The 14,603-nt window shown below is 43.7% G+C and overlaps 1 protein-coding gene across 6 annotated transcripts in view; it reads right to left on the bottom strand.

Moving 5' to 3' along the window:
* Positions 1-4,655: 4,655 nt before the first annotated feature.
* PRPSAP2 (phosphoribosyl pyrophosphate synthetase associated protein 2) overlaps positions 4,656-14,603 on the bottom strand; it is a 37,787-nt gene continuing 27,839 nt past the window's right edge. For 2 of the 6 annotated variants that reach the window (XM_057714037.1, XM_057714038.1), the window contains exons 11-14: positions 13,367-13,513; positions 9,504-9,614; positions 8,685-8,766; positions 4,662-8,125 (exon numbers count right to left, since the gene is read on the bottom strand). In XM_057714037.1, coding sequence (XP_057570020.1) covers positions 8,698-8,766; positions 9,504-9,614; positions 13,367-13,513 — 327 coding nt within the window. In that variant the 3' untranslated portion in view covers positions 4,662-8,125; positions 8,685-8,697. Of the gene's footprint in view, positions 8,126-8,684; positions 8,767-8,870; positions 9,615-9,713; positions 12,966-13,366; positions 13,514-14,603 lie in introns of those variants that run through there. The other 4 variants (XM_057714041.1, XM_057714042.1, XR_009049879.1 and 1 more) reach the window with 4 other exon arrangements.

Below are 14,603 nucleotides of genomic sequence, written 5' to 3'. Positions count from 1 at the left end.
TAGAAGGAAGTTCCTCAACATAATAAAGGCCACGTATGAAAAGCCCACAGCTAACATCCTGCTCTGTGGTGAAAGGCTGAAAGCTTTTCCTCCAAGATCAGGAAAGAGACAAGAGTGTTCACTCTCACCACTCCTATTCAACACAGAACTGGAAGTCCTTACCAGAGCAGTCAGACAAGAAACAGAAATAAAAGGCATCAGATTTGGAAAGGAAGAAGTAAAACTGTCTCTTATGTGATGATGACATGATTTTACATATATATAAAATCCTAAAGACTCAAAAAAAAAAAAACCCAAAAAAACCCTAAGTTAAATTCAGTAAAGTTGCAGAATACAAAATTAACACACAAAAGTCAGTAGCATTACTATACACTGAAAACAAATTATCTGAAAAGGAAATAAAATGATCCCATTTATAATCTCATTAAAACCAATAAAATACTTAGGATTAAACTTAACCAAGGAGGTGAAAGATCTCTACTCTGAAAACAATGACATTGATGAAACTGAAGAAGACACAAATGAATGGAAAGGTATCCTGTGTTCATAGACTGGAAAAATTAATATTGTTAAAATGTCAATGGGACATCCCTGGTGGTGCAGTGTTTGAGAATCCACCTGCCAATGCAGGGGACATGGGTTCAATCTCTGGTCTGGGAAGATCCCATATGCCTTGAAGCAACTAAGCCTGTGCACCAAAACTACTGAAGCCCGCACACCTACAGCCTGTGCTCTGCAACAAGAGAAGCCACCAAAATGAGAAGCCTGCGCACCACAACAAAGAGTAGCCCCCGCTCTCTGGAACTAGAGAAAGCCAGTACAGCAACAACAAGGACCCAATACAGCCAAAAATATGAAAATTTAAAAAAAAAGTCAGTCCTGGACTTACCTGGTGGTGCAGTGGTTAAGAATCCATCTGCCAGTGCAGGAGACATGGGTTCATGCCCTGGTCTGGGAAGATCCCACATGCCTCAGAGCAACTAAGCCCGTGCACCACAACTACTGAGCCTGCACTCTAGAGCCTGTAAGCCACAACTATTGAGCCCACATGCCACGATTACTCAAGTCCAAGTACCTAGAGCCCGTGCTCCACAACAAGAGAAGCCGCTGCACTGAAAAGCCCGTGCACTGCAACGAAGAGTAGCTCCTGCTCGCCACAGCTAGAGAAAGCCTGTGTGCAGCAACAAAGACCCAAGGCAGTCAATAAATAAATATATTTTAAAAAATTGTCAGTACTGCCAAAGGCCATCTACAGAGTCAGTGCAATTCCTATCAAGATTCCAACGGCTTTTTTTTAAAAGAAGTAGAAAACACAATCCTAACATTTATATGGAACCACAAAATACCCCAAATAGCCAAAACAATCCTGAGAGAGAACAAAGCTGGAGGCATCACGATTCTTGATTTTAAGCTATATTATAAAACTATAGTAATCAAAACAGTGTGGTACTGGCATAAAAACAGACAAATAGATCAAGGGAACAGAATTGAGAGCCCAGAAACAAACCCAAGCATATACAGTCAACTAATATTTGACAAGGGAGCCAAGACTACTCAACGAGAAAAGACAGTCTCTTCAATAGATGGTGCTGGGAAAATTGGAAATTCACATGTAAAAGAATTAAACTAGACCCTATCTTATGCCACTTACAAAAATTAACTTGAAATGAATTAAAGACTTAAATGTAAGACCTGAAACTATGAAACTCCTAGAAGTAAATACAGGAAAAAAAACTCCTTGACATGGGAATTGGCAATGATTTTTTGGATATGACACTTAAAGAACAAGCAATAAAAAAAAAAAAACTGGAACTGTATCAAACTAAAAGATTTCTGCATATCAAGGGAAACAATCAACAAACTGAAAAGGCAACCTACAGGATGGGAGAAAATATTTGCAAACTTATATCTGATAAGGGCTTAATATTCCAAAAAATATAAAGAACTCATACAACTCAATAGCAAAAATAAATAAATAAATAAAAATAAAAATCCAATTTAAAAATGGGCAAAAGATTTGAATAGATATTTTTCAAAAAAATGATACACAAGTGGCCAACAGGAACATGAAAAGATGTGGAACGTCACTAGTTGTTAGGGAAATGCAAATCAAAATGACAATGAGATATAAAGTGAAAATTTAAAAACATTTCAAAACATTGATGAAAGAAATTAAAGACCTAAATAAGATGGAAACACACCCCGTGTTCATGGACTGGAAGACTTAATATTGTTAAAATGGCAATATTCCCAGTATCTCATTATTTTGGATGCAATTTTTTTGGGTGTGTGTGGAATACTTGATATACATCATACATTTATTAGTGAATATCCCTCTGAAATAACCAACAGTATTTAAAAAAATAATGATTGCACTATTTGGTCAAGCAGAACTAGGAACTTCCATTTTTTAAAAAAGTACAAATCTGTTAAAATTTCAATTAGTACACATATATATATAACATACTAGTTATGTTAAATGCTACAAACCAATGTGAATCCAATGGAATGGAAAAAGCCATGCATTTAAGCTTTAAGAACCTTTTTTTCTATATATATATTAGCATTTTCTCAAATACATACATGGGGAAAATGGCATAACTGTAAAATGTGCAAGGAACAGGCCCCCCCAAATTACATATATATGTAGTGTATATATGACCTTTCTAACACAGAACATGGGTGCTGCACCAGCCAGGGCTGGGGACGGTGCCCACAGTCACGCCTAGGCCAGAAGCTGGTAAATAAATGAGTAAACAGTAAGCCCCCAATCACAGGAAATCATTGGTAACATGGCATCTATAGCAAGGTCGGCAAATCACAAACAGCCAAAATAATTTTTATAAATCTTTTTTTAAAATGATTTTTAAAAAAATGTTGTGTCTCCCTCCACCTCCCCCCCACCCCCATAGCTGCTCATTGGAATCACTTCTACAGCCAACACACAATCCATGAGCCTGTTTCCTCCTGCCCCAGGAACTGTAAGGTTTTTTTGTGTTTTGTTTTTTGTTTTTGCTGCATTGGGTCTTCATTGCCATGCACAGGCTTTCTCTAATTGTAGCAAGCAGGGGCTACTCTTTGTTGCAGTGTGAGGGCTCCTCATTGCGGTGGCTTCTCTTGTTGCAGAGCAAGGGCTCTAGGTACGCAGGCTTCAGTAGTTGCAGCACATGGACTCAGTAGTTGTGGCTCACGGGCTCTAGAGCACAGGCTCAGTAGTTTTGGCGCACGGGTGTAGTTGCTCCGCAGCAAGTGGGATCTTCCCAGACCAGGGATCGAACCCATGTCCCCTGAATTGGCAGGGGGATTCTTAACCACTGCACCACCAGGGAACTCCCCCCCCACTGGTTTTTAAAAAAATGTTTTCTAATTTCCATATATTTGTGAATTTTCCTGATTTCCTTCTGGTATGGATTTCTATTTCATTACATTGTGGTCAGAGAAGACACTAGTTTGTATGACTTCAATCATTTTAAATTTACTGAGACTTATTTTGTGGTTACCACATGGTCTACCTGGAGAGTGTTCTATGTGCACTTGAGAAGAACGTGTATTTTGCTCTTGTTGGGTGTATTCTGTACATGTCCATTAAGTTGAATTGGTTTATAATGCTGTTCAAATCCTCTGTTTTGCTATTGATCATTTATCTAGTTCTATCCATTATCTTCAGTGGGAGCAGAAGTCTCTATCATTTATTTATATCTATCTATTTATTTATATTGGTTGCATTGGGTCTTCATTGCTGCTGCAGGCTTTCTCTAGTTGTGGCAAGTGCAGACTACTCTTTGTTGTGGTGGGAGGGCTTCTTACCGTGGTGGCTTCTCTTGTGGAGCACAGGCTCTAGGCACTTGGGCCTCAGTAGTTGTGGCTCACAGGCTCTAAAGCGCAGGCTCAGTAGTTGTGGTGCACAGGCTTAGTTGCTCTGAGGCATGTGGGATCTTCCCAGACCAGGGCTCGAACCCATGTCCCCTGCGTTAGCAAGCGGATTCTTAACCACCACGCCACCAGGGAAGTCCCTCCAAATATTATTATTGAATTGTCTATTTGTTCCTTCAATTCTGTCAGTTTTTCCTTCACATTTATTGGGGCTCTGTCATTAGGTGCATATATAATTTTTATATTGTCTTAATGAATTGACCCTTTTATAATCATATAATGCCCTTCTTTGTCTCTTGCAGGAATTTTTGTCTTAAACTCTACTTTTTCTGATATTTGAATAGTCACCCCAGTTCTCTTTTGGTTACTCTTTGCATCAAATATCTTCTTCCACTTTTTCACTTTCAACATTATTTGTGTCTCTGGAGACAATTCTTTTGCAGACAGCACAGAGTTGGATCATTTTTATTTTTAAAAATTAAAAAAAAATTTTTTTTAACATTGTGTAAGTTTTTTTGTTTTTGTTTTTTTTGCCATGGCTTGTGGGATCTTAGTCCCCCAACCAGGGATTGAACCCAGGCCCTCAGCAGTGAAAGCGTCAAGTCCTAACCACTGGACCACCCTCCTACCCCCCCGCCCCGGGAACTCCCAATTGGATCATTTTTTAAAAATCCATTCTGCCAATGTCTGCCTTTTGACTGGAAAGTCCAATTCATTTACATTAATACAATTACTGGTAAGGAAACGCTTCTACCAGTTTGCTCCTTGTTTTCTGTATGTTGTATCTTTGTTAGCCCTCAGTTCCTCCACTGCACCCTTCTTGGTGTTGCAGAGATATTTTCTAGCCTCCCATTTTGGTCCCCTTCTCCTTTCTTTGACTAAGTGTCTTTAAGGTATTCTTAGTGGTTGCCCTGGGGATTACAATCCATATCCTTGTGCGATGGTTAATGTTACTAGTCAACTTGGCTAGGCTGTGGTACCCTTTTTTTGTCAAACCAGTCTAGGGTTGTTGTTTTTTTTCAAGACTTTATTTTTAGAGCAGTTTTTAAGTTCACAGCAATACCGAGCAGTAGGTACAGAGATTTCCTAGTGGCCCCTGCCCCACACATGCACAACTTCCATTATCAGCACCCCCGCCAGAGCTGTACACTTGTCACAACTGGTGAACCTACATGGACACATCATCACCACCCACAGTCCACAGCTTACCCTAGGGTTCACCCTTGGTGTTGCACATTCCATGGATTTAGACAAATGTATAATGACATATACCCACCACTATGCCTCCCTCCATCCCACCACCAACCCCTGGCAATCACTGATCTTTTCACTCTCCATAAAGACTGTCACAGAGTTGGAGTCACATAGCATCTTCTTTAATAAAACCTGTTTTAGTTTCCTCCACATTGTTTCCTGGATAACTCATTTCTTTTTGCTGCTTGAGTAATATTCCATTGTCTGGGGGTACCACAGTCTATCCATTCACTTACTGAAGGACATTTTGATTGCTTCCAAGTTTTGACAATTATGAATAAAACTCCTATAAAATTCCAGCTGCAGGTTTTTATGTGGACTCCTTTATGTGACTCCTTTTGGTAAATACCAAGGAGCACGGCTGCTGGATCACATGGTAAAAGTGTTTACTTTTCTGCCAAAGTGGTTATTTTGCATCCCCACCAGCAATGAATGAGTTCCTGTTGCTCCATATCCTTGTCAGCATTTGGTGTTGTCAGGGTTCCAGATTTTGGTCATTCTGATACGTGACATATAATAGAGAGCATCCTTCATAGGCTTATTTGCCATCCGTATATTTCCTTTGGTGAGTTGTCTGTAAGGTCTTCAGCCCAATTTTTAATCAGACTTGTTTTCTTATCACTGAGATTTAATTGTTCTCTTTACCAGTCCTTTATCAGATAAGTTTCTTCCAAAGCCTTTTCTCCCAGTCTGTGGCTTGTCTTCCACTCTCTTAGCAGTGCATTTCACAGAGCAAAGGTTTTTAGTTTTAGTGGTCCAGTTTAGCAATGATTTCTTTCATGGGTCATCCCTTTGCTGTCATATCTAAAAAGTCATTGCCATCCCAAGGTCAGCTAGCTTTTCTTCTAGGGGTTTTATGGTTTTGACTTTTACATTTAAGTCTACATTCACTTCTTTTTCCCATGTGAATATCCATTACTCAAAAACTACTTGTTGAAAAGACAATTTTGGCCCACCATATTGCCTTTGCTCCTTCGGCAAAGATTGGTTGACTATATTTATGTGGATGTATTTCTGAGTGCTCTCTATTCTGTTCAGTTGGCCCATTTGTCTTTTCTTTCAACAATACCACACTCTTGATTATGGTAATTTTAGAGTTATCTTGAAGTGAGGTAGTGTGAATACTCCAACTTCGTTCTTCTCCTTCAATAATGTATTGGCAATTCTGAGTCTTTTCTCTCTCCATGCAAGCTTTAGAATCGGTTTGTCAGAATCCACAAAATAACTTGGTGGGATTTTGATTGGGATTGTGTCGAATCTTTAGATCAAGCTGGGAAGAACTGACATCTTGACAATAATGAGTCTTCCTCTCCATGAACATGGACTATCTCTCCATTTACTTAGTTGATTTTTCATCAGAGTTTTGTAGTTTTCCTTATATAGATCTTACACATGCTTTGTTAGACTTATTCCTAAGTATGTCATTTTTGTGGTGCTTATGTATATGGTACTGTATTTCTATTTTCAAACATCACTTTTTCATTGTTTGTATATAAGAAAGTAATAATAGACTTTGTATCCTGCAATCTAACTATAACCACTTCTTAGTTCCAAGTTGGGGTGGGGGTGGGGGTTGTTATTCCTTCAGAATTTCTACGTAGATGATCATATTATCTGAGAACAAAGTGGCTTTATTTCTTCCTCCCCAATTTGTGTACCTTTTAAATCCTTTCCTTGTCTTAACACATTAGCTTGGCTTTCCAGTACAATGTTGAAAGAGGGATGGAGGGGACATCCTTGCCTTGTTCCTGATCTTAGTGGGAAAGTTTCTATTGCTTACCACTAAGTATGATATTCACTGTAGGATGTTTGTAGATATTCTTTAACAAGATGAGGAAATTCCCTCTCTGTTCCTGTTTCACTCCGTTTTCATCATTAACGGATGTTGGATTTTGTCAGATGCCCTTTCTGCATCAATCAATATAACCATGCAGTTTTTCTTTTTTTAGTCTTTTGATGTGATGTATTACGTGACTTGGTTTTCAAATGTTGAGACAGCCTTGCATATCTGGGATAAAGCCACTTGGTCATGCATAATTCTTTTTATACGTTGTTTGAATTGTTCTAATATTTTGTTGAGGATTTTTGCTCCTATTTTCTTGAGATATTGGACTTTTTCTTTTCTTGTAATGTCTTTGTCTGGTTTTTGTGCTAGGGTAATGCTGGCCTCACAGAATGAGTTAGGAACTATTCCTTCTTCAACTGAAGGGGTAGGGGCTTGCAACAAGGGAGGTGAAGTAATGATGGTTCCCAGCCTCTGCACCTCTGCGATCAGAAGCCACCACCAGCTCTCAGAGCACAGATGCTATTTGAAGGAGGGGCCGTTTGGCCTATCCTGGCTCCCACAAGCTTGTGCAGATTGCCCCAGGCACGTGTGCAGAGCTGCCTGCCGCAGGGCTGGGAATGGGGGTCAGGTATCCACAACTGTACCAAGAGCTGTTTTTCACAAAAATTAGCTACAATCTACTGTCCAGCACTCACCCTGAAAACTGCAAACCTTCCATAGACTCAGAATTCCAAGATCATCAGATGGATTTCTGTCTAGGTGGAGACAGATTCCTGGTGCTTCCTGCTCCACCATCTTCCTCACATCCTCTCTGTTTGGTTCATTTTTATTATTTCTCTCTCCTTGTTGATATTCTCCATTTGGTGAGACAGAATTCCCATGGTTTCCTTTAGCTCTTTGAGCATATTTTAAATAGCTCATTCAAAGTCTTTGTCTAGTAAGTCTAACATCTGGACTTCCTCAAGGAAGACCCTGTGTATGGGCCCAACCTTCTTGTTTTTTCACATGCCTTGGAATTTTCTGTTGTTGACAACTGATATTTTTAATATTATAATATGAAAGTCTGGAAATCAGATCCTTCTCTCTCCACAGTGTTTGTCTGTGTAGTGGCTTTTCTCACCCGATTTTGTAAAGTCTGTACTTTTTGTTGTTTGTGGCAACTGAGATCTCCAGACAGTCAGCTTAGGAGTCATCACACGCTTCCATAAAACCCTGAAACCAAAAAAAAAAAAAAAAGAAAAGAGAGAACAACTCTCCCAGTCTGCAGATGGGCTGTGTCCTGAGGCATGCCTTCAACACTCAGCCAGGAAATTTACAATCCCGCCTTGGCCCTCACTTCTTGCTTGCACAGAACCTCAAGGTCAGCCAGAGGTGCAAGCTTAAGGCTTTTTCAGGTATTTTCTGAGGATGCACTCAGAAATCAAAGGTTTAAGGTGTTTTGGAAGTAAAAACAATCTCTTTCTTTGCAAGAAAGTCTTAATTTTTTCCTGCATGAACTGGAGGGGACTGCCATTACATGGCCTTAGTGGCCTAATTCAGGGGACTGCAGTGTTTCACAGCCTGATAAACTCTACGGCAGAGTTCTGAGTTCTGAACTCTTGACAGACAATACTAGATGCTTGACACTGACAAGGGTTACATCACTTGCCCTCTGTAACACCCTCCCTCCAACAACTCATTTTCCAGAGCATGCAGTGCTGCATTTTGTTTAGACAAGGAGCAGAACAAAGCCACGCCAAGATGCAGACGGCAGCTCATGCCGACTCCTGACCTGCCCCAGTGGCTCACAGCTGGTGCTCCGATTCCTCTCCTGCTGCAGCCAAGCGACTGCGAGTCCAGGGCGCGCAGGGTCCTGGACAAACAGAACAGGGAACATTACACCCTGAAGAGGCGACTGTCGCCCCAGCGCTGCAGAAGTCTCCACACGCTGATGAACTTCTCAACATCCACAGCATGTATATTCACCTTTCATTTTATTTTAGTTATAAAACATTTGCAAAAACACAAAGTTTAAAAAAACACACATACACACACACAAACAGTTTTTATTCCTTCTTTTGTTGCAGAAAATAAATAACGGTCACATAGTCCATATGCATGTCTATAAAAGCATTTCTAAAAATGTAATTTACTGGATTTAACAGCATAATCTTTTTGGCTTTTCACTTGTAGTATCATACAGTATATCATTTTATTTTATTAACTTTTTAAAGCACTTGGACTCCAGTAACTTTGGAAAAAGACTGTGAGCTTAGTATCTTTTTTCCAAGTTATTTTTTCAACAGTTAAATGGAATACAACCAGGTCATAAATTATTTTATTTAAGAGGAGAATATAGTTTTTCTTTTATAAAAATTGCCCCCAAACTCACAAACAACCCAAATGGACATAAAAAGTTGGTCTCTCTTCACAGAAATTAACAAAAGGAAGGAACAAGACTCAGACGGTCCCTGTGAAATACACCCAGCCAGACACGCGCCTCACAGAGCTCATTCTCATGATTCCAGTTTGGCCCTCTGGAGTTTTAAGAAAGGAGAGCTGTTCAGTCATCTAAACCTATGTTTCTGAAAAGATAGGACATGGACTCCCCATTGTGAATCCGACGGATGGCTTCCGAAAGGATCATGCTGATATCCACAGTTTTAATTTTGGGGCACTGGAGCTTCTGGATTTCATGTGGAATTGTATTGGTAACCACCACCTGCAAATCGAGAGAAAAACAAGAGATCATAAAACCAAGTAGCTTCCTGGCTTGATCTGAAAATCTGATATGTTCTCACATCTCTGAGGTCCTACTTACAGGAAGACTGTGGGTCTCCTGTGCCTTCAGCAATGTTTTGTCCGTGTGAACACTACCTGTACCTTCGGTTAAGGTTTGAAACCTGACACCCACTATAACAGCTATAAGCAAAAAGACACATGACAGCAAGTGCTGGCAAGGACGTGGAGACACTGGAACCCTCACCCCTGCTGGTGGGAATGCAGACTGGTTTGGCTGCACTGGAAAACAGTCTGGAGGTTCCTCAGAAGGTTAAACACAGAGTTACCGTGTGACCCAGCAATCCTCCTAGGTAGACACCCAGGAGAAACGAAAATGTCTCCATCTGAAAACGAGTCCATGGGTGTTCATCACAGCCTTGTTCACAACAGCTGGAGTGGAAACAACCCAAACTATGAACAGAGAGCAGAATGTGTGGCACACACGCAGTGGAACATTACTCAGCGATGAGAAGGGAAGAGGTACCGACACCTGCTGCAACATGGGTGGACTTCCAAAACACTACGCTGAGTGAAGGAAGCCAGACACCAAAGGCCACTTATTACATGATCCCACTTACGTGAAACGGCCAGATTAGGGAACCCTGTTACAGAGACAGAAAGCAGATCAGTGGTTGCCTGAAGCTGAGTGGACTGAGAAGAAACGGGAGTGACTGATAACAGGGATGGAGTTTCTTTGGGGTGGGGGTGGGGGGGGTGAAAACTGATTGTGGTAATGGCTGCACAATTCTGTGAAAATACTAAAAAGTACTGCATTATACACTTTAAATGAGCGACTCACATGGCATGTGAATTACAGATACCCCCACACCCCCAACCTGAGGTTTCACGTTCCACAGTTTCAAATACCCATGATCAACCTCACTTTGAAAATATTAAATGGAAAATTCCAGAACTGAGTAATTTATACATTTAAAACTGTGTGCTGTTCTGAGTGGCGTGATGAAATCCTGGGCTGTCTCACGTGTCCAGAATGTGAACCGTCCTTTCGTCCAGCAGATCCCACCTGTTAGTCACACAGTAGCCACCTCAGGTATCAGACCACAGTGCTTGTGTCCAAGTGATCCTTATTTTACTTAATAGCAGCCCCAAAGCACAAAGCTGGCAAATATGTACATATACCAAAAGAAGCTCTGAAGTGCCTCCTTTGAGCAAAAAGGCAAAAGTTCCCAACTTAAGGAAAGAAAAAAAATTGTGTGCTGAGATTGCTAAGATCTATGGTAAGAGTGAATCTCCCATCCGTGAAATTGTGAAGAAGGAAACAGAAGGTCGTACTACTTTTGCTGTCACACTTCAAACTGCAAAAGTTACGGCCATAGTGTGTGATAAGTGCTTAGGTAAGATGAAAAAGGCATCATATTTGTACAGTAAGGCGTACTGTTATAATTGCTCTATTTTACTGTTAGTTCTCATTGTTAATCTCCTACTGCACCTAATTAATAAATTAAACTTCATCACGGGAACATATGCGCAGGAACAAACAGGCTGTGTGGGGTTTGGTACTATCCGTGCAGGCTTTCAGGCATCCACGGGGGGGGGGGGTGCTCAGAATGTACTCTCTGTGAATAAAGGGGGGATGCTATATTTTAATAAAGCTGTCATTTTTAAAAGATTTGATAAAAATCAAAAAAGGAGAAACAAGCATTTGCAACAGCTACAAATGGAAAACAATAAAAATAATCAGCTTTCTTAAAAAAACAGGAGATGGGAATACTTTTTAAGTTATTTATAATACATACTCCCTACTTCCAAAATAAGCCTCAAGACAGCTTATAATAAAAAAAAAGTACACACACAGTGAGACTGTGAAACAGACAGAGGATCAGGAATCCTTCAGAACCAGCAGCAGGGCCATGAGAACCTAAGCCACCGTGATCACTGTGCCTTCTCTTCTGTCTGACCTTCCCAGTAGCCAAGGCAAAAGTGGCAACATGAAGGGTCATGTAGTCTCATGACCTGTAAAAGAACAGCTCCCAAAGGAAAAACACCCACCAATGGTATCAAATAGAATTTTCTGCACCGTCCACACAGCATCTGTGTGAAGGGCGACCCCAGGCAGGGCTGCACCTGCTCTGAGCACAGTGCGTTCGGGACAGTGCCCCGGAGGCAGTGTACCACCTGGTCACCTTGGAGGGGGCAATTTTCTCACTAGATAACCACCCTCGGTGGGGCATACATGTTCCAAATGTATCCTAACCACTTTAAAAAATAACAGCTTTATTGTGATGTGATTCACATACTGTACACCTTGCCCATCTGAAGTACACAATTCAAGGCCTTCAGGACACTCAGAGCTGTGAGCAGTACCTCCCCGAAGAGAAACGCTGCCCCCCTTTCTGTCACTCGCTCCACCCTTCCTCAAACCCTGGCACCGCCAATCGACTGCCTTTGTAGGGGCCTATTTTGGACGTTACTTTCAACTACTTTTAATTAAAAAAACAGAAAGAAACGCACCTTGAATCTTGACCTATCCACTCCAAGCGCTCCCGCTGGCTCCACTTTGGAGGACGGGAAATCGGCCTCTCTCCGGTCCCACTGTTACCCGCCCCTCGTTTACAACTGCACGATCTACTGGGCAACCGTGCTTCGTCCACACGTTCATGTGGAAGCCAGTTCCTCCATCAGTCACCGACCCGACTACCCAGGATGGGTGTCCGTGACGGAGCCCCCGCCCGCCGCCGGCCTTAGGCGTGCTGACGCCCACGTCCGCGGTTCCCTGCTTCCTCTCCAAAGCCCGCTCTGCTCTGAGGGCCTGGCTCTAGCAGCCCCTCCTTCTAACCTGCCCGCACACAGCCCCCGTGGGAAGCCTGCCTGCTGCCACGTGGACAGACCAGTGAGCACCGCCTTGGGCCGGAGGCCTTCCCACGTTGTGTATGTTCCGTGCAGCGGAGCAAGGAGGCCGGATGGAGCTGAGCCGGGCGAGTCTGGCGCTCTGTCTGTGCTAAAGCGTCCCGAACCCGTCCAGGGTGACGGGCACCGGGCCAGGCTCAGGGACGGCTACTGCTGAAGAGGAAAATGTGGGCCTCAGAAAAGCAGAAGGAGTTTGACTAATTTAAGATTCAACACCCAAGAATATACAGGAGACAGCACTTCTATTTCTTAAAAGGTAATAAAAATGCGATTCACACAATGGGCCCCCACAGCCAGCTGGCCCTGGAACGAGGGTGGAGAGAGCGGGGCCGGGAAGCCCGGCTGGCCTCACTTCAGCCACTGTGCAGGCGGTTTAGGAAGGCTGCCCCGTGCACCTTCCTCTCCCAGCGTCACACCACGGCGTCTGCACCAGGGAGAGAGCTGGGCTTCAGCATCGGGCAAACTAGGGTCTGAACCCTACGAGCCTGGGCTTGTAGCTGCCAGACCTTAGGAACTCAGTGGACTTTCTGATGCACAATTTCCCCCTCTCCCCACAGGGCTGCACCGGAGCTCAGTGAGGGCGCGCGCCCAGCATCAGGCACTGCTGGCAGGGACCACGCGCTCCACTTACGAGAGTTACTGAAACCACCACCCACTGCCATGGGCAGAGCACACAGGCTGCACGCAGTGATGTGCAGACAGAACCCACGCAGTGAGTCCGCTCTTAACTACAGGGCGCTCTCTCTCCACCTGCTCCCGTGACCGCAGGCCAGGAGGGGCAGGGGCACCAGGCGGCTGTGTCCGCACACGGCCCGGCTCTGTTACCTCGTCGATGGCAGATTCCTCAATGAGCCGGGGGGCGTCAGAGGACAACAAGCCGTGCGTCGCCATCACGAAGATCTTGTATGCACCCCTTTCCTTCAGGGTCTCTGCTGCAGCAAGGAAGCTGTCCACATCATCGATAATGTCGTCCTGGCATTACACATTCAGCAAAAGACATGAGCACTTTTGCAAAGGTGGGTCTAGACCACGGGGAGAAAGGATGGACTGACTGTACTGTGCCACAGCCCTGTCCACGCTGCCGTGTCCAGACAGCGAGGTCACTGGGCTCCCAGTGTGTTTGCTCCGGGCCTCCCACAGCGCGGGCCAGTCATCACAGCTGTCTCCACACCGCCTCAAGGTGCCCTGGACTGACGGCTCTCTATCCCTACTGTCCGGAACTACATCCCACCAGGCAGGTGCTCTAGAAATACCTGCCCAGTAAAGCCCCTGTCAGAAGATGCTTTTGACTCTAGGTGGTTCTTTCCTCTTTTCTTGCTACTTTTCCTTATTTTTTTGCATTTTCTCCACTGTGTGGATGGGAAATACATTTTTTACACATATTTTTATAAGGGGAAAATAATAATTATTCTTATTTTAACAAAATGCTCAGTCTAGTGGTTTCTAATCTCACACATTCCCAGTGTGAGACAACAGAAAATATATATCAATATATTGTTCTCTTCTAAAGCCCTTGTAAATGCCTTAGTGATCAGAGCATGAGAAGACTCTCTTGCCCTAATGAGGCGACTCCAGGTGGGGCCGGTCACCAGGAAGCCCCGGCCATGACGAGAAGCTGGGCATCCTCGGCTCCCCCACCAACTCCCCCAGAGAGGGGAGGGGCTGGAAACGGGGCTGATGGTCCCTCACGCCTCCGTGAGGAAGCCCCCGTGAAATCCCAGGAGCACGGGGCTGCGGGAGCTTCCAGGCGGGTGACTATGCCGCACCCCGACGCCACGGGGCCCCTCCCAGACCTCGGCCCACGCGCCTCTCTCCATCTGGCCGCTCGCCTGTGGCCTGTATCACATCCTCTCATAAACTGGTGCACTAAGCGTCTCCCTGAGCCCCGTGAGCTGCTCCAGCAAGTGCTCGGATCCAAGGAGGGGGCCTGGGAGCCTCTGACCTGTGCCTGAGCCAAAGAGAAGTTGTGGGCCACCTCACAACGTCCAATTTTTGGACCAAAGTTAACATCGAGCACAAGGTCCCAGTGAGACTCCCCCGGCCTCAGCACTACCCCCAGCAG

Source organism: Hippopotamus amphibius, chromosome 17, assembly GCF_030028045.1.
Source record: "Hippopotamus amphibius kiboko isolate mHipAmp2 chromosome 17, mHipAmp2.hap2, whole genome shotgun sequence".
Taxonomy (NCBI): Eukaryota; Metazoa; Chordata; class Mammalia; order Artiodactyla; family Hippopotamidae; genus Hippopotamus; species Hippopotamus amphibius.
Note: the sequence above shows the minus strand (reverse complement) of the source record. Positions and strands in the feature narration are given on the sequence as shown.